General features: G+C 36.9%; 1 protein-coding gene across 8 annotated transcripts in view; it reads left to right on the forward strand.

The window, feature by feature from the left end:
- The window catches only part of CLOCK (clock circadian regulator), a 67,472-nt gene extending 44,124 nt beyond the window's left edge, over positions 1 to 23,348 (forward strand). For 7 of the 8 annotated variants that reach the window (XM_064652856.1, XM_064652851.1, XM_064652852.1 and 4 more), the window contains 14 exons: positions 741 to 854; positions 3,391 to 3,509; positions 7,188 to 7,270; positions 7,505 to 7,611; positions 8,206 to 8,353; positions 8,570 to 8,645; positions 9,559 to 9,700; positions 10,079 to 10,179; positions 11,088 to 11,177; positions 11,928 to 12,086; positions 13,434 to 13,640; positions 14,941 to 15,146; positions 15,438 to 15,714; positions 17,799 to 23,348. In XM_064652856.1, coding sequence (XP_064508926.1) covers positions 741 to 854; positions 3,391 to 3,509; positions 7,188 to 7,270; positions 7,505 to 7,611; positions 8,206 to 8,353; positions 8,570 to 8,645; positions 9,559 to 9,700; positions 10,079 to 10,179; positions 11,088 to 11,177; positions 11,928 to 12,086; positions 13,434 to 13,640; positions 14,941 to 15,146; positions 15,438 to 15,714; positions 17,799 to 17,975 — 2,006 coding nt within the window. In that variant the 3' untranslated portion in view covers positions 17,976 to 23,348. The remainder of the gene's footprint in view (positions 1 to 740; positions 855 to 3,390; positions 3,510 to 7,187; positions 7,271 to 7,504; positions 7,612 to 8,205; positions 8,354 to 8,569; positions 8,646 to 9,558; positions 9,701 to 10,078; positions 10,180 to 11,087; positions 11,178 to 11,927; positions 12,087 to 13,433; positions 13,641 to 14,940; positions 15,147 to 15,437; positions 15,715 to 17,798) is intronic. The other variant, XM_064652857.1, reaches the window with a different exon arrangement.
- Positions 23,349 to 25,649: the final 2,301 nt, after the last annotated feature.

The raw sequence follows: 25,649 nt of genomic DNA on the forward strand, positions 1-25,649 counted from the left end.
GTGCACCTCCAGCCTCCTCACCTCACTAGCAGGGCGGTGTGAGAAAGAGAAGGCCTTTGCACTAAGTGCTGCTCAGCAATAACTGAAACATATCTATGTTATCAATACTATTTTAGTCACAAATCCAAAACACAGAACCATGTAAACTGCTATGCAGAAAACCCTATCCCGATGAAACCAGCATAGTAGTTGTGTTAAAAATTATCTACTTTGTATCATATGTTTTTCCAGTGTTAATTAAGCAGAAGCATATGCTTCAGAGCCCTGAAGAACAGAAGCACTATTTTGTGTCCCCTCCCCAAGACTAGAATTTTCAGCATTGCAGTTCACTCTGTGGCTTTCCCGTGTATTAGAAATGTTCATCGTGTTTATAGAGCTTCTATAAAGACAATTGTAGCAGTTGGCAAGAATAAAAACATAGCAGCCTAATGGGGTTTGGAAGCACATGCTTAAGTGAACTAAAGTTTAGGGCATCTTCATCTTTAATATAGCTCTAGTTCTGAGAGGTTTTTTATGTCATTAACATTCAGGCCCTACATGTACAAATTCTAAAGGATTTCTCCTTTTATTTTGGTTAGTTAATGTCATGCTGGTTAAAGGCAGAGGCTGTAACCAGTTGTAATCACAACACTTACAGTATCGCAATATGTATGCTGCTTAATTATTCCTGCTTTCCACTGCATGTTGGCCATGTGCTTCATCAAACATGTAGCCTAATGATTTGTTTATTTTTTTCTCAGCAAAAAATCAACTAGAATTCTGTTGCCATATGCTGCGAGGAACAATAGATCCAAAAGAGCAACCTACATATGAATATGTAAAATTTATAGGAAATTTCAAATGTTTGAATCATGGTAAGTAATTTCAGCAATGTGAGTGGAATACTTAAGCAGCTCCACAGCTAAACCACGTTAGGACCATTGTGCAGAACATATTGATGAACTAAAATCGGTCTTTCAAAAGAAGAGCTTGAAGCTGAGTTATATGACTTCTATATTGATTTAATGAAAAAGAAGAAAAACTGGTATTAGCATTTTTATCTATTGGGTATTACAGGTCTGTGTGTTTGGATGCAAAATGTAGTAATTCTGCTTAATGTTTTCAGTTAAAGAAAACTAGTATCTCATAAAACTTTCATTAAAAGAATGTCAGAGAAATTTAAGCAAATGCTTTAGAATGGAGTCTGAATTTAGTTAGGCATAATCCCTATTCAAGCAGGTGGCTAACTTGAAGATCAGTGGTATTGAATACCTGCAGTTCTCATTACGCAGACAACTGGGAAGTGCAATGTAGATTTCCCCGCCATTTCATTTCTGTGCTTTCACTCAGTAGAAGTTACTACTCAGATGAGTGGATGGGCCAGGGCAGTTTTCTGCTCTGAGTTCCTACTCCCTTACATTGAAGTTATTTTTATTAGTTATATACTAATATGTTTCCTCTGTACTGTATTTGTAATCTGTTTGGCCAGGCTGTGCTGACTGTTTACTTGAGAGGGATGTTTATTGTCCCAGACAAATGGATTGGGCAGTGTAGTCAGTAGTAGATCTTGATAAAGATCACCACCAAAAACATTATTAAAACCAGTATTTTGTAAATAAATCTGTGGGGGTTTTATGTGATATTGGTATTTTTCTCACAAAATGGGAAGAGATTGAGTCTTAGTGCCAAATGTAGTTATGTAATATTATAGGAAAGACATGAAACAGTCCTGAAAAAGCCGAATACAGTGCTAGTCTTGGAATGAAGAATTGGGAGAGTGTAGACCTATCAGTTGCAATTCAATATTGGGAAATATTCCAGAACAAATAATTAAACTATATATGCATTTCAGGAAGCTAGCAAGGAATGGCAAACATTTTCAGGGTGGATTTTTCAGGTAGAAATAGCATCAAATCAATTCAGCTTCTTCTACCAAAGAGTAACACACTGTGTGAATAAGAGAATAAAACACAAGTAAGTGATTTTTAAATATGTTTATGTCAGTTATCGTGTTCTGTTCTCACAAACATGGAAGCAGATATTAATTGAAATTGCCGGAGAGCAGCTGCAAAAAGTGGTTGGAAAAGTTACCAATGTTCACCATCAAAATGGAGTTTTAATGCACAACTTCTGGATTTGATCAGTATAGTGGAATGTAGCTTGCAATCATGAAATGATTCAAGAACGGTAAAAACCAAGATAAAATTCAGCCCCAAATTTAGAAAATTTTGGGCTAAAAACCCAGAAAAATTGCCTAAGAACAAATGCAAGTTACTTCATTTAGGAATATCAATCTATATGAATGGGGATGGTTACAGTCAGCTAGATAGCAGTCCTTTAGGAAAAGGAGTTACTGTGGAATGTAAACTGAACATGACTAAATCACCATGACCAATCATCAAATTGTGGAATTGTAAAAGCCTTTCTAAAATATAGTTTAAACTACATGAAATAATCCCACTGCACTTCTTAGCACTCATATGTCCTCATCCAGTTTTTGACACTTTTTTGTCAGAATACAGCAGGCAAGGAGAGTTCAGAGTACAGCAATGAAAGCAAGCAGAAGTTTAAAAATCTAACTTATGAGGCAAGATAAACTCTGAAAAATAAAGGACAAGGGCTAAGATAAAGAGGAAGGAAATTACCTCCTTTCTGATGGAAAGAGCAAGGATATGTAAGCTTACATTGCATGAAGAAAGTTCAGTAGGGGTTCTAATCTAGAGCTGAATTAAAACCAGTCAGGCTTTGAAAAGCCTGATAGTGTTTTGAAGTCACCATCATTAGAGCTTAGTGAAGATGAACAAAATTAATAATTGCTGGAAATTAAAGATAAGGTTAACCCATTTTGTGGTCTAGACCATCCTTTGCCTCCTTATGATTCCATCTCAGTGATTCAGTAAGTGGAATTTGTGCTGAGCTCAGTGTCTTAAGATCCTTATTCTTTCACATACATTATTGTGCCTTCAGTTGTTCAGTATGTCTTCATCATGTGTTGCTTAAATGTAATAAAAGTCTAGAAAATAAATACCTCAGAGTTCAAAAGGAAAAGTTAGCAAAACCTGATACAAAAGATAAATTTTAAAAACATTTTTGAAGAAAATGTAATCCAGTCATTTTTAGTAGTTACCAAGGATTAGAACTGTTATTAGTTTCTTAAAAATGCTGTCAGATAATACCATAGTAACTGTAATTTTAGTTCTTCAGGAAAGTTACTTGATGGTTGTATTCCCACTTCTACTCTATAACTGTGCATATAGGTATAGATATGTAGCATTTTTCCTAATACATGTTAAGTTACAAGCAAACCACATTAGGTAAATATTGGGCCATTTGTCTCGTGATATTACTGCCATTTTCCTCTATGCTTATATTGTCTTCTTTGTTGCCCTCTTCTCCTCTGTCTTCCCTCAGTTTCCAACTCAGCGCACAATGGTTTTGAAGGAACTATTCAGAGATCACACCGGCCTTCATATGAAGAGAAAGTTTGCTTTGTAGCCACAGTTAGACTAGCTACGCCTCAATTTATCAAGGTATGTACAAATGAAATCACCTTTATATAATTTTTTAATGGACTTTAGATGGAAAAACTTCAGAGAGAATGCACGTGACATTTAAAATATTAATGAAAATCATAAGGAATTTTATTATATGAAACTGAGAGTGTCTGTTTCTTCAAACAGGCTGTTATGCAAAGTATCAAAAAAAGTTATGGTGAATGCTAATTCTAAGTAGTCATATAAAATAGTAATATGCATGAAATAAATTTGGAAGAAGTCCACAGGAATTGTTTAAGATTAACTTAAATTGAAAGATTACATCGAGATCCCACTTTCACTGGAGAAATTATTAATTTCAGTTGAAACTTGGACATGAATTTTGTGTTGCTGATGGTCTTGCTGCAGTTTGACACAGAAGTAAATCTGGGAGGGCTTAATGAAAGCTTGCATTACTTGTCAGTAAAGAAGAGTTGGGTATGAGGTAGTAGAAGTCCTTTGTTTTGTTTCAATGCAGTTATTCAGTAACTGAGTTGTTAGAACATTTTGTTTATCTGCTAATGTACAATGTGAAGGTATCTTTCCAAGTTCAGAATTGGATGTATATGAAATTTGTAGATCACTAAGTATTATCTTCTTCCTCAACAAAATCAGTAAAAATAAATACTCAGGATACAGTACAGTATAGCCTATGATTGTGATTCAGATTACATGTTTTATGCAAATATATGATTCAAGCTACAGAATAGTGTGCTATCTAACATTTGTTCTTGGAATTCAGTAGTAAAGTAATGCCATGAAATGTATGTGACCCATTGTTGGGCCCAGCTGTTTTCTGTAATACAATAACTCTGAACACTTAAAGATTCTGCCTCTAAGTTTAGAGCACTGATGTCTTAAGCTGAAGACTGTTTGTGGTAGCTTCTGAAGACATACTTTGCACTTCATAAGTATAGTAGGAGCCTATGGAGAAATCATATAAACTTCTTCAGGTCTGTCAGGCTGAATAGGAATTGTGTTTCTCCAGATACTATGCCAGAGAAAGCTTGTTGTTTATTTTTCCTGAAGCTGTGGAAATCTTTCATCTAACACTTTCCTTTCCATGCAGGTCTAAGTAGTGTTCTTCCGTTACGCCTACAGTTGGTAGGGATGTTAAATGTGGGATTTTTGCTTCATGAAATACTCAGGGGAAAAAAGACCTACCGACATTTGCAAATACTTTTATCTTCTAAAGTCTGATGGTTTATAGTAAAACTTCTATGTTTCCTACTTCTGAAAGTTGAGGAACATCCATTTATGATCTTCAGGTCTCTCAGTCTCCTGTGGGCTGAAGCCTTACAGATTATACTCTGGCCAAAGTTTCATTCCTGTGCCTGAACCTCTGAGCCCGTAGTGCCCAAGGAAGTTTTCAGTGCTGTTCATCTGGGAAATCTTCTTGTGAAGAAGACTAATGTTAGAGTGAAGCCTTAATCTGACAATACCTGTTTATACTCCTCTGATACCTTCTGTTATTATTGAGACTAGTGTTGACTAGACTCTAACAAATAAGTGTATATCAGGAACTTTAACATCCCAGTAACTTCATGCATGATGCAGCCAGTAATGAGATGTGTATTTTAGTAGTTGATTGCCTTATTTAAGGTAGAACCTTCCTGGTCATCTGTCAGTTATTCTCTTTATTTTGGATGGTATATGGTTCTGGATTATTTTTTTTCCCTAGAATATAATTTCTCAAGGATGTACAGTGCTTTTTTCACCTTTAAAGTTCACATTTTTAGGTTATGCATATGACGCCATCACTTTTGTAACAAATTATGCCACAAATTTTGCTCCCCAGTGAAGGCATTTGGTTCTATACATTCTTTAAAACATTGAGGCAGGATCAGTAATCCTGCCTATCAATAAGGCAGGATTAATCCGGGCAAAAGGATTCTTTCTACTAGAATACTTTTTGTTACAAATGAAAGTCCTTTCTTCACTAGATGCCTTGTTGACAACTTCAACAAGATGTCTTGTTGAACAAGCTGGCTTCTGCCCAGGGGTATTTTACAGTGCAAATCATGAATATAAATGCAGAGTAATTGGATACTAACCTGCTGCCAGTTCCTCCCTAACAATGATGTTTTTACTGTGATTTTAGTGCTTGCACTTCAGTGATTTTTACTTTCCTTTTGACTTGTGCCAAAATTATTACATTAGAAGAAACAACAAATCAAAATTATATCTCAAGGATATACTCTTGTTCTGTCATTTCTCTTGCTTTACTGTGAGTGATGCTTTATTAAATGCTGTAATTTTAGGAAGGTAGGTGAGCTTTGGGTTTTAGAGGTAGTTTCAGGTTTGAAAGTTAAGTCTTGCTAACTGGAATTCACATCAAGAGTCATAAATTTGCACCCAGAGTGGTTTTGTTCATTGCCTCCATCTAATTCATCCATCACTCCATCACTTTCTAAGTCATTGTGTTTAAGATTTTACAGTGATGAAGGTGAAGAAAAACATTGCCTGGATACATTCACTTTTTCCTTTCACAGAAAGAAAACTTAGAAATAGCTATTTAAAAAACTGCAAAATATCCCCTTAAACTCTTTGCGTTATAACCTGAAAGATGAAAAGCAAGGTGGTCTCTTCGCAGAAACAACAGTTAGTCTTCTACTGTATTTTTCCTCAGGAGTGCTTTGTCATAGATGTTTGCAGAGCAGCAGTGTGCTCATCTGCTCACACCTGTCATGAATATTATGTCAGTTCAGCAGCAGCTTCCATATTGCACTTTTTGGAAGAGTCTTGTAGTATCTGATCATCAGTAGATTCTAATTTGTTCCTGGCACTGGGAATACCATTTCAAGCTCCTACAAATATCAAACATGTGCATGTATCCAAAAAAAAAAAGATTTACTGATCTTTAATTTTATTGTAACTTCTTTGCGGGGTGTATTTGTAGGTATGCATGTATTCCATCATCCATCTTCCTTTTCGGAAGGTAGTACTAGAGGACTTTTCAAAAGAATTGACTGGCTTGGGATATGTGGTCTTGTTACTCTCTCTGCATGAGGCACAGTACTTGGTGGGGCATCTTTACCTCCTGGAAGAGGACAGTAGAAATAGAGTGACATGCATTTGTATGTTTGAGTGGAATACATTTAGAACAACGTGCAGAGTACCTTGAGGTTTTGCTGTAATAGTGGCAATACAATCATTCTCTTACTTGTTATGAGTTCTAAACGTAAGAATAGCGTGTTACTTATAGTATGTGTCTGTGCCTTCAAAGAGATTTAGAGTACTCTGTATTCACTAAAAAGGGAAGAATCCTGTTCCTAAACTCAGAATAATGTGACCATTTTACTAATGTTTTTATCCATTTTAAACGTAGACTGTAATCAGACTGTCTGATGGGAGTGTTTCTTCTTTAGCCTGTTACAATTTGAAACTGTAACTGCAGGAACTGTTGATTTCTGCTTGTACTACTATGTAGATACTGAGTTTGAGTTTAATCTTATGCCATGGTTAGTCCATTTAAATCAACCAAGTGTCAGCCTGGCACAACTGAGATTAGATTCTGTCTCAGTACTGTGCGTCTAAACAAGCAAAAACAGTGAAGCTGTTTAAAATAATATAACTAATGTTATCTACTAACTTTAGGTACGTCTGAATTTTCAAAGAGCTTATGAATTAGAATAGAGCAGTTTTGAGAGAGATTTTTATTTTTTTACTTTTTAGGAAATGTGCACTGTTGAAGAACCCAACGAAGAGTTCACATCTAGACATAGCTTAGAATGGAAGTTCCTATTCTTGGATCACAGGTGCAATTCCTTCTATGTTTAGCAGCAATAGTAGCTGAATCACAGTGGTGGCTGTAATATTTAGAGTTCACTAATCAGCATTAACTACTCATAGCTTGTGTTGGGTTTAATTTTTAATTTTTTTTCAGAGCACATACTATAAACAAGAAAGCTTATATAATTAAATAATTTTGGTTTGGGTTGGGTTTTTTGTGTGTGCGTGAAAATAAAATGACTATTTTTTTTATTAATTAGGGCACCTCCCATAATAGGTTATCTTCCATTTGAAGTTTTGGGAACATCAGGCTATGATTATTATCATGTGGATGATCTAGATAATCTGGCAAAATGTCATGAGCATTGTAAGTACAACTAAATCACTAAAACGAGCAAGTTTGTTAAATTGTACAACTGTTCTGGTGAAAATCTGTGATATATTTGAGTGGTCTTTTCTCCCATTCAGTTGATGTTATTGTACAGCTGATCTTTATCGATATTTTGTCTTTTGATACAGAACTATAAAACTTTATCTAGTCATTCCAGGGTTTCATTATGGTAAATTGGAGTGCACAGCTCTATGACTAATACTTCTTCAGTTCTACCAATAGTATTTAAAAGGCTCTATAATGTTTAATAAGTGCAAACATGTAATAGCATAAGCTTTTTGTTCAGCTATGTTTTTCTTCATAAAGCTGTATTTAAATTCTTTGCACATAAATTTTTCACAATATGTAAAAAGCCCCACAAAAATGGAAGTGTGAATTCTGCAGTTATTTGAAAAATGCATCTTACTTTTTTTTTTTGGTTGAAAATTTTAAACCAGTTCTTAGTCATTGTGATTATACTGAATTTAGACATGATTTTGGGCCAGATGAACCTGGGAAGTAATTTTTTTTTATGTAGTTGGAATATTTACAGCCTGGAAAGACAGTGACCTTTATTCTTCATTTTTATAGTAATGCAATATGGGAAAGGGAAGTCATGTTACTACAGATTCCTTACAAAGGGACAACAGTGGATTTGGCTGCAAACACATTACTATATCACGTATCACCAGTGGAATTCCAGGCCAGAGTTTATTGTCTGTACGCACACTGTTGTAAGGTAGGTTATTTTTTAAAAAATCTATATTAGAGAAATTCTACTGGCATGCGAGCTGTATTGCTGGTATTTTTGGAGGTAGAGAAATCATAGCAGTTTAAAGAACCATTGGAAAATTTCCTGAGATATAAGCAAGATAGATTTGTGGAGTTTGTTTTTTGAGGTATATTTTTTAAACCATCCAGCAACATAGTAGTCATACTTGGTTTGTTCTTCTAGTTATGCAGAAGTTAGAGCAGAAAGACGACGAGAACTTGGTATTGAAGAGTCTCTTCCAGAGATAACAGCAGATAAAGTGAGTATTTTATATAATTTTATTTTACTTAATTCATGCAAAAATAGTAACTAAACAAATATACAGCAGCAAAAAGTGTTTTGTCCCATTCGTCCCCAAATATAGTAATTATTTGATCTGTAAATAATATGACTATTTAAAATGATTAAAGAATTCTAGAAAGAGTGTTTGTTTACTCTGTCTGTAACACTTACCTTCCTCTTTTCAGCAGTTAATGTGCATGTAGTTATAACATGGCAGCACCCATAGGTTCTTATTAAGATCTGATTTCTGTAGAGTTAGATTAATAAGTAAATGTTCTTCCTTACTGGAAGTACCCATAATCTGAAAAACTGAGGTCAACATACAAAGATGGCTTAAAGGAATTCACAAGAGGAAAGCAGGAACTGTTCCATTGTGTAACTCTGTCCCAATTCTTAGAAGTATACAAAATTCATTTTGAATTAATGTCCTGGAAGCTCAGTGAACCTTAGATAAGCCATCTTGTGCAGATGCTCTGTCATGTTTTACTCTGACGGTTCAGAAATGTTTTCCCTTGGCAGTTTATCAAGTTTCATATGTTGGTGCTCCTTCCAGTGGAACAAACTCATCCTTTCTCAAAAGAATAAGCAGTTCACTCATAACACTGTTGCTCAGAGTGAACTGAGTTGCTAGAGAAGGAGGACAGCTCAGTAGTTAGTTTGTGGCCTATGTCTGCATGCATTTAGGTTTCTAGGCTTATATGGCTTTGGTTTCTAAGGATAAAAGCTACAAATGGAAAGTAAGCTTACAGCCATCAAACAGGCCACTACTTCTGCACCGTCACCTGTGTAAGGGGGTTGACTCAAACAGCATGGTCTTAGATATTTTCCAGCAAAACATGTATTGTGTGCCAAATCAGATAAATAATTGTTGTTTGTGTGTGTCTCTTCAGAGTCAGGACTCTGGGTCTGACAATCACATAAACACAGTGAGTCTCAAAGAAGCACTGGAAAGGTTTGACACCAGCCCCACACCTTCTGCTTCCTCCAGGAGTTCAAGAAAATCTTCACATACTGCAGTATCGGATCATTCATGTAAGCACCAACTGTTGAAAATAGAATTGCCTTCCTAGCGAAGGCTTTCTCTACTCAGTGTAGTTAAATAAATAACTAGCAGTTAATAATCATTTTATGAGAAGTGTGCAAGTGAAAATGTCCTTTTTGATGGTTCAGAGATCTGCAGACTACTCTGAAAAAGACTTCTACATCTAGAAGTACCATATCAGACACTAGAACACCCTATTCCAGTCCTTCAGATCGCACTACTGTTGGATAGTCAGGGTAAAAAAAAAGGCCAAGCCTTAAGGTTGTTTTTTTTTAATTATTCATGAAATATGTAATTTGATTATTGCATTACAGAATTGAGATTACAATAAACATGTCTCTTTCTATTCTAACTCTCAACATTGTCAGCAACACCAACTAAAATGACAGTGGACACTAGCACTCCTCCAAGGCAAAGCTTATCTGGTCATGAAAAGACTGCACAAAGAAGATCATCTCTGAGCAGTCAGGTAACTTCAGAGGAAAATTTTGTACTTAAACAGTGGAGTTCACCTTTAAAAGCTATTATTAAATCCATATAACCTTTATCTTATTTCTTCTGAAAGCATGTATTTTAAACTGTAAGAGTTTCACTTGGAATATGTGACTCTCTGGATTGCATTATCAATATGCAACTTTGGTATACTAGATTTAAGGGATACAATAATTAAGCATAAACGTATGTAGTTTTTGGCATTTGTGTTTGCAAGATTGGGTATGAATCTTTGCTTTCACTCACATATAACCGCTTTGTATAATTCTGCGTTTTTAATATACATACACACACACATATATATATATATATATAAAATTTCCAACATAGTGCTGTGTGTGTCCCTATAGAGAATTCATACAAATTTATGGCTCTTAAGAATATTAGTATTTTCATATACTTTCTGAAATCTTAGTAGTGTGAAAAAATGTCATACTTAATGTACTTGGTGCTTGTTTTCACGTTGAACTAACACATTCACTTCAAAAATAGAATGCTTATTAAAACATGTATTTGTTAATGTAAGAATAAGTTAAAGATGTCAACTTCCAAACATGTTGAAGGAGTTTCTCCCTTACTGCAATTAAGACTTTGAAAACATTTGTAATTGTAATTTCTGTTTTATGCCTATGGCTTTTATATACTTCTAGCAGTGGAAACATTATATATATATATATGTATATATATAAAATTTAGATAATCAGTTGCTCTTGTTTTCTTAATTCTCGAATAATTAAAGTTAGATATTTCAGGAAAAAATTTACTAGTTTTTACGAGATGTTCATATGGTGCTGTTTTGGATTTGACACTTCATATAAAGAAATACTTTGCGTCAAGTATGAAGTTCATTCTCTTATGATTATGGAATAATTTTTTTAATCCTAGTCTTTAAGCTCACAGTCTCTTGGACAACCAGTAGCACAGCCAGTGATATCTCAGCCTGCAACTTTACAGCTCCAGTCTGGCATGACCCAGGTATGGATTAACTTAGTTTATTGTTTATTATTTTTTAGATAGTCTTGTATTCCTAAAGAACAGTATTCTCCTGGAGAAACTGGCTGCCTGTGGCTTGAATGCATGCACTGTTCAGTGGGTAAAAAATGGGCTGGGTGGCCAGGCCCAGAGTGGTGACAAATGGAGTTAAATCCAGCTGGCAGCCGGTCACCAGTGCTCAGTACTGGGGCCTGTCCTGTTTGACGTCTTTACTGATGATCTGGATGAGGGGATTGAGGGCACCGTGAGTGAGTTTGCAGATGACACCAAGTTGTGCAGGAGTGCAGGAAGGCTGCAGAGTGCCTGAGGGCAGGAATGCTCTGCAGAGGGATCTGGACAGGCTGGATCGATAGGCCAGTTGTACGAGGTTCAACAAGGCCAAGTTCCGGGCCCTGCACTTGGATCACAGCAACTCCATGCAGCGCTACAGGCTTCCAGAAGAGTGGCTGGAAAGCTGCCCAGCAGAAAAGGACCTGGAGGTGCTGGCTGACAGCAGCTGAACATGAGCCAGCAGTGTACCCAAGTGGACAAGAAGGCCAATGATATCCTGGCTTGTATTAGAAATAGTGTGGCCAGCAGGACCAGGGCAGTGATCATCCCGCTGTACTAAGCACTGGTGAGGCTGCACCCCGAATGCTGTGTTCAGTTCTGGGCCCTTCACTGCAAGAAAGACAGTGAGGTGCTGGAGAATGTAATTTTTGCTCAGCTTTTAATTTATTCATTGCACTCCAGCCTGTGTTTCAGTTTTCAGCACAATTAGGAGCTATGCAACATCTAAAGGACCAGCTAGAGCAAAGAACACGCATGATAGAGGCAAATATTCATCGGCAGCAGGAAGAGTTGCGTAAGATTCAAGAGCAGCTTCAAATAGTTCATGGTCAAGGACTCCAGGTGAGTTAGTCTAATGCTTACATGTTTCATCTGTAGAGAATTTAGGCATCCGAAATGAGACTTGGGCACTTAATTCCAGAATCTGATCCTCCATATCTCCTGTCAGCTGCCATCAGGCCTAATATGCCTAAAATCCATGGTATCTGAAGCTACTGTTCCAGAGGTACCAGATGTTTTACTTCTGAATATATCTGGAAGTGCCCCAGTATATCTGTTCACTGTTGAGCATCTCAAGCCTAGCTTATGCCTTAACCTAAAGGTAAAAGGGTGCAGTAGTTGTCAATTCTTGCAGAGTTTTGAAGCCATTAAAATATTAATAAAAATCTGCAAGATAAGCATCTCTTTCCTCTTTTAGCTTGAGGGTGTCAAATTCATGCCTTTTGTCTCTTAAATTGTCCTAACTATCTGAATGGTTCTACTTTGCATGGTAAACTTAAAGTAGTTACTGAGCCAGAAAAACAAGAAGTCTAGAGGGTTCATTACTTAGTCTAGCAGCTGACTACCTGATTTCTGATTTATTTATTTTTTTAACCAGTATGTATTTTTCTAATTTTGTCATTCTCTTTTCAGCAGCTATGTTTGGAAGAAAAGAATGACCCAATTGGGTTTTTCTAGTTGAAAGAAAACCCAAACCAAAAAATGATCACCCCAAACTAAGACACATTTTAAGGAAATAATCTAAATATTTTCAGTGTGGATTATGACTTGAGAGTAGAAAAAAATACTTCCTGGAAGTACTGAATATGTTGCTTAAATTCTGTTGGAAGAGTAGGAGTTTCTGGCATGTGTCATTTTCAGTGTTCTCTGATGTCTAGCATAAGTGTGCCAGCAGCAAACTGCCTTAGTGATGTCTCAGAAGGAGAGATTCACAGCTCTCTTCCTGTGCAGTGTGGAGGGACCTTGTTCAGGAATGTGGAAACTATAGAGAAAATACTTAAGTCTTGTGCATTGTCTTGTTGTAGTCTTGGGCCTAACCTTTTATAAAGAAACAAATATTTCTGTGCTGAATTCCGTTTATTACAACTACATTGGAAAGTTCAGTATAATCATTATGATTCCCCGATTGTCCAGAAGACTGTGTTCTTGGTGCTATGCTTGGATCTATTGATTTGGAAATTTTCTTTATTTGAATTAGTGTCATAGCTGAAGGTCCTACAAATAGAAATGTAATCTCAAGGATGTTTTGTCTTTAGATAGTTGTAGAATACATTACCAGGTAGTTTCTAAATAGTACTTTTTCTTGAAGAACAAATATTGAACCTTAATGCTAGAAGTCAGGATTCTGAGTCTTATCATTTAGAGCAGAGTCTCTGAATACTGACCCTATAACTTGTGGAATTTTTTAAGATGTTCTTGCAGCAGTCAGCTTCTGGACTCAACTTTGGTTCTGTGCAGCTTCCTTCTGGAAATTCTTCAACTGTTCAGCAGCTTACGCCAATAAACATGCAAGGTCAAGTTGTTCAGACTAATCAGACTCAAAGTGGGATGAACACAGGCCATATAAGTACTCCACACATGATACAGCAGCAGCCTTTGCAGAGTACTGCAACACAGGTAAAATTCCCATTATTGATTTTGCTGGATAGAGTATATGCTCAAACCCACAGCTGAAACACAACCCTGACATTCCCCTCTCAAATTTCTTTTGAACAATGTCCATTGAGTCATTGATTTCTTCATGTTCTAAACTTTGCAATTGAAATGTATTTATGTTCTTGATAATGCAATTTCAGATCTTGTTTTTATTTCAAGACTTAGGCATGTAAATAATTGATAACAAGTAGCTTTTTGGAAAGACCAGTATCAAGGAAACTTTTAGCTTGCCTTTTTTTGAATGTCTATGAATTTTTTTGTGACAGAGAGATTTGTGAATTTAAAACCCAGAGTTGTGACAGAAAATAACTTAGAAAAGCATAGGAACGGGACTAGTGTATGTTGGTGCTTCTGGAGTTACATGTTCTACTTTTCAGCACTTTCCATCATGTAATAGGTGTATGACATCTATAATATAATAGCCTTTTTCTTCTGTGAGTTCATTCAGTTGTTTTCAATTCCATGTAAACTTTTGAAATTGCAGTATCTTGTAGTGAGTTCTACAGCTTTACTTTTCATGAAATGTGATTATGTTTGCTTTTTTAAACATGTCACCCATTTCATATCCTGGGAAACGTATTGAGCAGCTCATCACTTTTCATCTTCTCAGTCATACGTGATTTTCCTCTGTCAGAGGTATCCCCATAGAAGCCTGTTCCTCATCTTGAACACTTGTAATGGGTTTGACCATTATGTGTATGGAGGCTCCTTATACATTTGATCTCAGTGGTTGCCTTCCTCTGGACCCTTATCCACATTCCATACTTTCTTTTTGAGATTTGTAAGGAGGCAGACTAGCGGTGGACAGGATTACAATCTCTCAACAGTAAGCTAGTTCTAAACATTTGAAGTAAGAAATTGATTGACATGATGTGCACATTTTAGTCTTAAGTTGGGCACAGAGATGATAAAGGAGTGAAAAGATCATCTTGATGGTCCTATGCAGGGCCGGGAGTTGGACCTGGTGATCCTTGTGGGTCCCTTCCAACTCAGTATGTTCTGTGAATAAAGAGTATGCAAGTACCTGAAAAATCTAGGAAAAAAACCCAAACCTGAACAGGGGAACAGATTAATGTAAGAGACTCAGATGGTTCAGTCTCATTTCCAAATCCTCAGTCAGAGGATACCTGTGTACTTTAAATTAAGAATTAATTTGAATAGAAAAAAACACTGGCAGTTGTGAAGTATGGCCAATGACAATGAAGAGGACAGCTGTAGTACTTGGCTATTTTCAACTTACTATCCCAAAATTTCTTTCCAGCATAGTCAACAAAACGTACTTAGTGGACACAATCAACAGTCTTCTGTTGCCAGTCAGTCACAGAACACAGTCTCAGCACCTCTGTATAACACTATGGTGATTTCTCAGCCAACAACGGGAAATGTGGTCCAGGTTCCTTCTAGCTTACCACAGAACAACCAGAACGCTGCTGCAGTAGCCACTTTTACACAGGACAGACAAATCAGGTAAATCTTCAAGACCAGTATTCAAGATGACTTGTCATCATGGTATGCTTATGTAACTGTATCATATACAAAAGGAACTAAAGTAGCATTAAAAAATAATGTGGTTTGTATTTTAACTATATAGATACAACTCTGAAACTAAACTTTGCCCAAAATAATGTTTGCAGCTTATCAAAACCCATGTTGTTACAGCAAAGTATGACTTTGAGAAATCTGCCTTTCTCAAGTGTATGTGATGCTTCATATATTTTTTCCCCTAAAAGGACTCCAAATGTCTTTTTCTATTAACAGATTTTCTCAAGGTCAGCAACTTGTAACAAAACTTGTCACAGCCCCAGTGGCATGTGGAGCAGTAATGGTACCAAGTACTATGTTTATGGGACAGGTGGTGACAGCTTATCCCACTTTTGCTGCCCAACAGCAGCAGACACAGACTTTGTCAATAACACAACAACAGCAACAGCAGCAGCAGCAGCAGCAAAGTCAGCAAGACCATCAGCAGCAGCTCACCACAGTTCAACCACCAGCTCAGTCACAGCTGACCCAGCACCCCCAGCAGTTCCTACAGGTAATGAATGCAGAGTTCCCTACAAATTTTTCCAAATTGTGACACTTTCAGCATTGCTAGGTTATCCTAGAGGTGCTTTACCCGAAAACTGAGCACTTAAAATAAGTTTATTCTGTAGCTGTTCTCTCAGATCTTGTTACTTAAAGAAGTGGTCTTTCCTGCAGTTTCACTCCATATGTTGTCCTATGCTATATCTTTTCCCCTTTGAGTTGCTGCTCTTAATTGAGCATGGCATGAAAAAAAACAGGTGTTTCCCTTTAAAACAACTTGCATTTTCTTTGCATTCACGTATTGATGCAATAAGGTATGAGAGATGATGGTCTGGAAAGCAGCACACAGCCCAAAGCAAGACATGTCCCAGTAACATGAGGCATGAACATCTGTCGAGGCTACAGGGGAGGCTGAGCAGCAAGGAACCTTCTAAGCAAGAGAGTAGAGGAGAACTGTGTTTTAGTGGAGAAAGAAGATTGGATCAAAAGAGAAAGAAGGCAAACCCCAAAGTCTAGAAATAGGAAATATTGAAAAGAAAAGAAACAGAAGGTAGAAGGAATTGATGGGGAAGTCTGCTGCCATTTGTTGATTCCAGTTGATTGCTGGCAAATAGCTCACCCAGTAGCTGGTGTTGGTGGGGGAGATGTAGTGGTGGCTAAAGCACTAGAGGAGAAGTGTGTCCAAGAAGACATGGGTTCAAAAATCTTAATTTTGCTTCTGATGTTGCCTTCTCCAAAGGTAAAGTCCATGTAAATGTAGCTTGTACACCTTAACATTCTTTTAACTGCTCTGGAAAGGTCAAATTATTTGTGGGGTTTTTTTGTTTTGGTTTTTTTTTTACTCTTTAAGAGTATATGTAATTAAAAAATCTTACTTTTGCAAGTATTCCTTACTATGTGTGGTCTCCCATTTGCAGTAAATTTGGGATCCTGTGCATAGGTGGAATAGATACATATGCAGTAAGTAATTGGAGGCTTAACCTACAAGGAATGGATACATTCTGATTAGGACTGAGTACAATTGCCTTTCACTAGGTCACTGACAGAAAATATTGACTTGTTGAAAAAAGTTTTTCATGGGAACATACCAATTTCAGTCATGCATCAGGCAAATGCTTTTCAGCTGCAAGCTGACCCTCAACAAGAGATCTGAAGCATACGTAGTGATTTCAGCTTCAGCACTCACTCATTTATGTAGAGGGAGACTCAAACTGAATCAAACCAGAGTACAGATTGGAATGTGTTCTCTGACAAATCAGATAAATATTTTAGCAACAGTGCTGTTTAGCAGGTTGGTTGCTGTATCTCTATTTCTAAATTCAAAAGTTTGCACAACTTTGACTTAATTCTGGTGAAACAGATTTGTGAAAAAAGATCTCCAAAGGTCTGTTCCTACCCTAGAAATTCTTTCTAGGCAAAAGTTTAGTATTTTTAATACAAACTATTAAAGTGCTAGAATTTAAAGTGCAGCAAATGCTTCTGCTTGCTGTGGCTTCTTACAGTCTGATTCTGTAGGTGGAGCAGTTGATATAGTTTAGCTTCTGCTGCAGAATGTTTCAGGATTGAGATGTCATAGTGCATTTGTACCCCTCCTTCATTGCTTTTCTTCAGTAAATCATTTTTTTGTTCTAAGAAGAGTAATAGTAAAACTAAGTACCATTTTCAGTAGTAATAAATCTCCTTCAAAGGAGATGTCTGGGTCTGCAAATGTGGCATTTTTTTTTGACTGTGTATTTTGTCTGTGGGGAATAAATGTGATCTATGCTATTTTTTCATTTGACTGCAATGAGATATCTATTCAAATAGATTCCTTAAGCCCTGCTATGCTCTTGTGGTTTGAAATGGAGACATTGCCACACATTCCTACCCATCATCACAGGAAATTACAATGACCGCTTACAGCTGCTTTATTAATTGGTCAGATGCTCTGATTAAATTTATCAGTATGAACTAATCTTTGCATTGTTTGCTCACCTTAACTGACCAAATCTGAAGTTTATTTTGATCGAACACTTACAAAAAGTTAAAAAGCAGCTAGGCCTGTATTTCTCTGTGTGGCAGGAAAAATAATCTTTTTCTATTTCCATGTTTTAGACATCCAGGTTACTTCATGGAAATCAGTCAGCTCAGCTTATCCTCTCTGCTGCTTTCCCACTACAACAAAGCACTTTCACTCAGTCCCACCACCAGCAGCATCAGTCTCAACAGCAGCAACTGTCACGACACAGAACTGACAAGATGACTGACCCTTCTAAAGTTCAGCCACAGTAGTGTGGAGCTCTGCCTCTTTTTGAAGCAAACTGCCAGGAGGGGCTGCTCCCCAAACAGTTGCACTGAAGCTACAGACGTAGCAGTTCGAAGGCTTTCTGTCACCTAATTGAGATCTACTTCTGACTTCTGGAATCTGTTAAGCCACAAGATAACGATGGGGACATGGCCAACTTTGAGAGTTGCCCCAGTTTCTGTGTTCTAAAGGATTTGCTGCCATGTTTTAATTTGTCCAGGTGAAATCTCCAAATGTGACTGAAATGAGAGTGATGCTGAAAATATCGGTATTTTTATCAATCCTATACATTTTTAAAGTATTAAAATGGACATGGAGCAATTGTTTGAATTAGCAGAAAAAAATGCCAGGAATATAGTCCAAAAACCATCTAATTTTTTTTCAGATGATTATGGGAGAGTAAATATTTTGAAAATGTTGTGTGAAATCCAGTTCTCTGTTGTACAGATGCTGTAAAATATTGTGTATATGTCTGCATAAAAGGAGAAAGAGCAAAATATTTTATATGATGCATGAAAATGTAATCTGTTATTTGTAGGTTTGAATATGTTTCCCTAAATTCTCACACCATACTCAGACTAATGTTTTCCTCTGTTCTACCCTTTTGTTTACAACATGATGCATCATTATTTTCACCCTTAATGTGGGCACAAGTCTCTTGTTTGTGCTTTGTCTGTGATGTCAGGGTTTGTTCGGTGAGGTATAGTGTGTTGGTTAGTTGACTTCTTGAAGTTAAATTATTGATGAAGCTGTTTGAACTGGTGATCATGCATCAGGGTTCAGGACATTCAGATTCATGAATATCATCCATAATTTCATAATGAATTCATAGTTTTATTTGAAAAATAGGAATTTGCACTGCTTTCTTGCAGATGGTTTGGAATTTTATTCCCCAAAGCTATCTTTTGATATAGTTCATAGTTGGAAATATTTATGTAAAAGGTTTAAAAAAAATGACAGTAATTTTCAAGAATGTTTCAGTTATAGGAGTAATTTGCACAAAAATATATTTACATTTAATAACCTTTTGGGCACTTTTTAACCACTTTCTCTGTGGTGAGAATTGTAACTTGTTAAAACATGTTGGAATCTTTTTATTCTCCTTCAAAAATTAGTCAGAACTAATTCAGGGTCATTTTAACAACAACAAAACCCATAGTGCCTTGATTTTAATTCAGGTGATAATGTTGAACATCTTGAATTACAATGTCTTGAATCTGTAACCATTTTCAATTTTGAAGTCTTAGCACATTGTCAACCAAACTTGTGTATCTACTTCATAGATATTTCTGTATTGTGTTTATTTTAACAATGGAGTGAGTTGAGACCATGAATATTTTTGACTGGTACTCCCCCTCAGATAGTAGCCAGAAATAGAGGAGTCTCAAAAATCTCAGACCTTTAAGGTAATACTCTTAAAAATAATTAAAAAAAAAACCACCAAAAAACTAAAAGTACAGGACTCCTTTTGCAGGAGGAGGAATAATAAGCTGATTTTTTTTTTTTTTTAGTAATTTTTGAAGCATTCAAAGTATGCTTTGGGGGAGATCGTGACTGCATTTAACACTAGCAGGCTATTGATTTGAGATACCACTGAACTAAGACTTCAGAAGGCAACTTCACTTTATAAAGAAAATAAAAAGTTCCAACAGATACGATGTGCTATTTAACTAAATGTTGGTAGGTTTTTATGGTACTAGTTTGTGGAAACCAGAACTTCAGAGGAAAAGGAATAAATGCTGATAGATCTGATAATTAAAAACAAACAAAAAAACCCAACAGTAAAAGCAGTTAAAATTAGTACTAGCGAGAGAAAGCTGGATTAATCTTGAATACTGAAGAGGAGTTGAATGAATGTAACCAAATGGTGATGGTCCATTTTGTACTGTGGAACAGTTTGATTGTATTACTGGATGAACCAAACCCGCAGGAGGTTATACGAGTTTAGCCAAGCCTTTGATGCCATTGGTTACGTTTTGGGGCTAGCCTTTGCCTCTGCACGTGTCCCAGCATTAGATCTTTGTTATTCCCCAGTCATAAAGCAAATATTTGGCACCAAAAAGCCAAGCAGTGAACAAGAAAGGAGAGTGTGAGAAACACAGTACCAAAGAGAATCAGATTGCTCTTTGCTCCAGGAAGCCTACTGCAACCTGGAGCAAGGAACAGATGCCAATACCAAACACAGCAAGAAACACTTCCCCTACTTTAAAGGGATTTCTGGCATTCTCCAGACTGGGATAATTGTCAGAGACCTGTTTCTGTAAAGTTCTAGGTAAAGAAATCCTGCCTTGCTCTGCTATCCCTACCACTCCATTCCACCTGTTTCTGTATGAAGCTGCGTTGACTAGAGGTCTGTGCTATCAGTTCTTTGCCTAATGAAAAATAGGTTAGATACAAATTTTTTAAACCAATTACAATGAAAATATAGCACTAAAAAAGAAAAGTGGGAGAGCTTTAATAGTACTGTTAGAACTACTGAATAATGGTAAAATAGGTGTATTAAACTATTATACTGAGAATTACAGAAATTAGAGATACCAGCCAGATGGTTTATGATGCAGCTTTTTATATAAAGCTTTGTTTAAACTTCTCTTCCCATTTTCCCCTTCCCAGATACTCTGGTGTGCTGCTATAGGTCTGTTGGTAAAAAGGCTAAACTAGAAGAGAGAGAAATTAGATGATATGATAGTGTGGCTGCTGAAAGAGAACTATAAAAATGTATGCTTTGACCAAGAAACTTTTTGTAACCTCAGAGAGAGGTCATTCAATTACAGAACTACCAGCTAGTAGAGAAAGGATAGAAGATGGGGAAATTCAAAGAAACTGGAAAAACATGGCACACATTTGAAAAATTCCTGACACTAATCAGGCAAGCATTTTATGAAAGCAAGCATGTAGAATTTGGTCCAGATTGTGTGCAAGTATGCAGATGTGTTGTTTCACAGGTAGTGACTAAAAAGTGTATATTTATTTAATGGGTCTGCAGCTTTCCCTGTTACTGAATCAATTGCTGAATTGTCCTTGAATTTTAGTAAGAAGAGGACCAGCCTATTGCCTCTTTCTTAATCAGCCTTTTGCTTCTGCCCAGCTCATTTACTACAGTCATAGATTTATTTTCAACATCCTGATATAAGTAGCATGATAATGAATGCTGTGATACTGCAGCAGGTTCTGGAGCGGAAATGTTACAGAACAACTCTGACAGAAGGGAAGGAGTCTGTTAAGGGCAGGGTTGTATTTATGAAGAAATGGGCTGGTGATACATAATGGAGTGAAAAAGATGGCGTAGTTGCACAGAGTTTAGGAGACAGACATGGTTTACCTGCAGTGGGTGAGGATTTGAAGAAAAGCATCTAGGATAACTTCAGAGAAAAAAGACTATAGCTATTTTTATATTATATTTAATATATATTATATTTGTATATAAATATGAAAGGATTCTAGTAGGAGCTCTCCATATGCCTTCCACTTCATCTAGAAGGTTTACCTTCTGCACTACAGTTCCAGTGTATCACCACCTTCTGTGGGCATCTTGCCTACTGCCAAACACCAAAATTAGTAACCCATTATCCTTACAAGAAATAGGTTTCATTTCAGCTTTATGTAAAAATGAATAAAGATATATCAGGCAGTTTTTCACAGGAAAAAGAAATTCTCTTAAGACTCAAATATTGCACTTTCTTTTTTTTTTTTTTTTGAGTAATAACAAGCACTTTACTGAAAAGACTATTTGAAAAACAGTTTATTTCTTTAGTCAGTGAAACTGTTAAAAATGGGGGGGCATTGAGGAATAATGCATAGAACTGTCAAGAGAGACATTTCTGGAAAATGTTTCTTTAATAGGGTGATCCTTTGAGGCTTAAAGTGCAGGATTTACAAAGGCTTCTAAAGCCAGTTGCCTTTATGTTTTATATGGCCAGGGGAAGGGATTAGAGATGATAGCTTCCTTGAAAGGAGGCTTTTTAAATTGCACAGTTGCCTATGAGAGAGAATCATCTGGAGGCTCATTTGCCTGCTCAATAATTCTAAGTGTCCCTTAGGATTATAATTTGTGAAAATGTTCTGAAGGTTTAAAGTTGTGGCCTTTTTCAGATGTTAAAGTCGATTCAAGAACCATTTATATTTTCAGAGATTTAACCCAGGTATTGTTACGAGTGTTTTAAATGTCACGGCATCGGGAGATGTCAAACATGTCAGATTCATAAGCTTCTCTATTTGAAAAAATTATTAAAATTAGATATACAGTCAGAGGGCTGGAAAATGGTTATTTTGATTAAAAGGGAAAAGAGACTAGTTTTAATAATTAACCTTTTATTTTTTTACTTATCCCTGGTGGAAAAAGTTAAAGAGAATTAAATTAATTTGGATTAAAAAAAGGACATTTGAACAAATCATAGTAGATGAGACAGCTGTGAGAGAACATTTGAAATTGTCCATGAGACTGGATAGTTGCTTTTTCACTATGATGATTTTTAACACTACATTCCTTGTCTTTTTTTTTTTTTCCTTTTTCTAAGCAGGTGATTTTAAGCTCTGCTACACTTCATGCTATGCCATCCGCATGAATTTTGCCAGCATGATATGCTATATTCAAAGAAAGTATACCTAAATAAAAAGGAAGGGGGGGAAACAAAACACTGTGTCTGAAAAAAATACTGTATGGCCTAATACAGAGACCCCAGCTATGACTGAGAGATGCTGCATTAATAGACAATCAATCATGGGTAATTATTTATGAAACACTTTTGGGAACGGTCTTAAAGGTGTAACTGCTTTGAAAGCAGTTGGTGAGTTGTCTTTTTCTAACAAGAAAGGTAAAAAATATTTATTTTCAAATATATCAGATTGAATTTTGAGTTTTTAAGCAGTGTTGATTTCACAGTGTCTTGGGTTTCAGTTTTGTTTTGTATTTTTTTAACTGGCATTAGATTTGTATACGTAAAAGAAACAGAAAAACCCTAGTGCCGTTCATATTGACGTCAGGAAATGTAGATACAGTTCCCTGGTGTTCATGTGACCATTACTAACTGTCAATTTTTTAACTGAATAAATGTAACTCATTTGAAATTTTGCTTTCTGTAGCTTCTAAGGTTCTAGAAGTTTTTTTTTTCCTGAGTTGCTTGATGTCAGTTTTATCCAAGTTTCACAGTGGAGCGCTCTTATACCCTTCCCACGACTGTACCAAAGGCACTCTCTCTCCCCCACTCACAGAACTGACTTGTGAGAAGTTGCTTAATGTCACTTTTATCTTCTCTCCCCTACCCAGACAAATGACTTGTGAGATTTCAGTAAAAACGCATACTGTATTTTTTCCTTGTCTTCTCTCTGTATCTCTTTATAAACTGATGCCCCACTCTAAAGGCTAGAGACCTCTGATTTGTATGTTTACATTACTGCCTTGGAATTTACTCACACAGCACTTGTTTGAACATGCACAACTTAAAACTACTTTTGTACCTTCATGTGTACAGTCCCTGTGTTGCTGAAGGATGGAGCAGCACTGCACAGTGTCTGGATGGGCATAGCCCTTCCCTCACTTCATGTCATGGAAAACACCCTTCTCTTTAAATTTCGTTTACCAGAAGAAGAAATACCCAGGGAGGGGAGTGAAAGTGTTAAAGAATAGTATTTTTAAAGGAGTAGAGATGGGCTGAAACGTTGGCTGTGCCACCAAACAAGGAAGCAGAGACGTGCATTTAGGTGCGAGCAGAGCTTGTTGAGAGCATGGAGCTCTTGCCTGGAAATGCTGTGTGGTAACATGTAACCTCTCAGGGTTGTCTAACCTTCTTTCACTGATCAAAGTGTAAACATTAATAATCTCAAATCAATTAAATGTTCAAGGAAAGATGGGAGGGAAGGAAATCTGTAATTGAAGCTGAATGCCTGGAGAAAATTATAAATAACAATTAGCCATTTTTACAGTCTGCAGTTCCTTTTTTTCTGTAATATCACACTGGATGCCCAGATGAAGATGCTGATCTTTTGCCTTTGGGAATTAAATACTTGCATAAGTTGTGTATTACTTCTATATGCCACAAGGCCCCTGTGCCCCAGGAGAGAAACAAAATCAACAGCAGAAGTGCTGTAGCTGTAGTTCAGAACTGTCAACACCCACCAGCAGTAACACCAAGAGCGTGGTAGCAAGCAAGATTATCAGTTTTCTTAAAACTGAACTTTGGAAATATCAATATATTTTTCCATAAACTTAGCATGAAGAAGAGTGGTAATTACAACTCCTGCCACACCTGATGCAATGCCATTCAATGGCATTTTGCTGTTGTGCAAACTTGAAAACAAAGCTCCTGTTTATATGAGAATGAAGCTGTTAAGTACTTGTAAAGATTAGCAATCCAAAGGTTAGTTGCACTTCTGAGTCTCAGGCATTAGTGACAGAAATTCCAGAAGATTTCAGCTATTCAAGGGTAGCAATATCAACACAGTCTTACTAGCTGTTCTTTCTAGCACACAGTCTCTGTCACTGTCAGACCCCCCGGCAACTATATTTTCACTGGGGAAGTAAATTTAAGTAATCCCGAAGAAATGCACAGCTATAGTACATGCCACATGCCTATGGGAAATGTTACAGCTTAAATGTAACCTGTAACAGAAGGTTATGTTAGCAGAAGCCTGTAGCCATAACTTGCCAAGGGTGCTGACTTAGGGCCATATGAGGTAACCTCTGGAAAAATGCCACATCAGTACAGCAAGTGCCATTACACCATTATTTCCATGTCTCTGGAAATTAAGGATAACTCAGGTTTTATTAGGATGAAACAATCTGATCCTCTTAATTCAAGATTTTTTTAAACATACGGTATCTGGGACAAACACAGAGAGAGACTAAACTACCAACCTCTTTCTAGAAATACACTGTAAAACTGCTCACTGAATCTCGTGGCAGCGTTCCAGGCACTGTGCAGCCAGCCTGAGCTGGAGAAGCAGCTGAGGTGAGGGAGAGGCTGTAGGGCAGCAGGCTGCCTCTTATCTCTTGGGAAGTACAGCCCCTCCCTCACTTCAGGTTTCCTGACTTAGTGTCTTACTCATAGATCTCAAACAGCAAGCATCAGCTCAGCAGACACACACGTGGTGGCAGTGCCCTGGGAAGAGCAGGCTTGCTTGTGATCTGGTTCTGCCCTTTGGTTCAACAAGTTTCCTTTGAAAAACTTTGTCCTGGCAGGATCGAAGATTAGAAGTTTACCTTCATCTTTCCTAATTGCACTTTGCCATATACAGAGTATAGGCACCTTTGAAAACGGCAAGAACAAGCTTTTCTCATTTTAAACATCTCAGTTGATGTGAGGTGTTTTCCACCCCCATAAACCTGACCATTTTGTTTCTGGTGCCTGGAAATGAGGAGTTGGAGGCAGTGTGCACTTGCAAATCTCTGCTGTGTTCAACATACAGAGATGTAAATTCCTGCTTTAGATGCTGCCTCCGAGGTTCCATTGGCAGCAACTGAAAGTGGCTGCATCTCACCCCAGCAGGGAGAGCTGCAGGATGGATGGGAAACACATGTTGCAGATGCAACGGTTTGCAGAGCCTTTCCTTCAACACTTGAGCTCTCACTCACCATATTTCACATTCTCCAGCCACAAAAGAACAAGAAATTGCATAGGACTGTGGCAACAAAACTTCAGCTGGTTACCTTAACTGTTTCTTTC

This window comes from Pseudopipra pipra, chromosome 4 (genome assembly GCF_036250125.1).
Source record: "Pseudopipra pipra isolate bDixPip1 chromosome 4, bDixPip1.hap1, whole genome shotgun sequence".
Classification (NCBI taxonomy): Eukaryota; Metazoa; Chordata; class Aves; order Passeriformes; family Pipridae; genus Pseudopipra; species Pseudopipra pipra.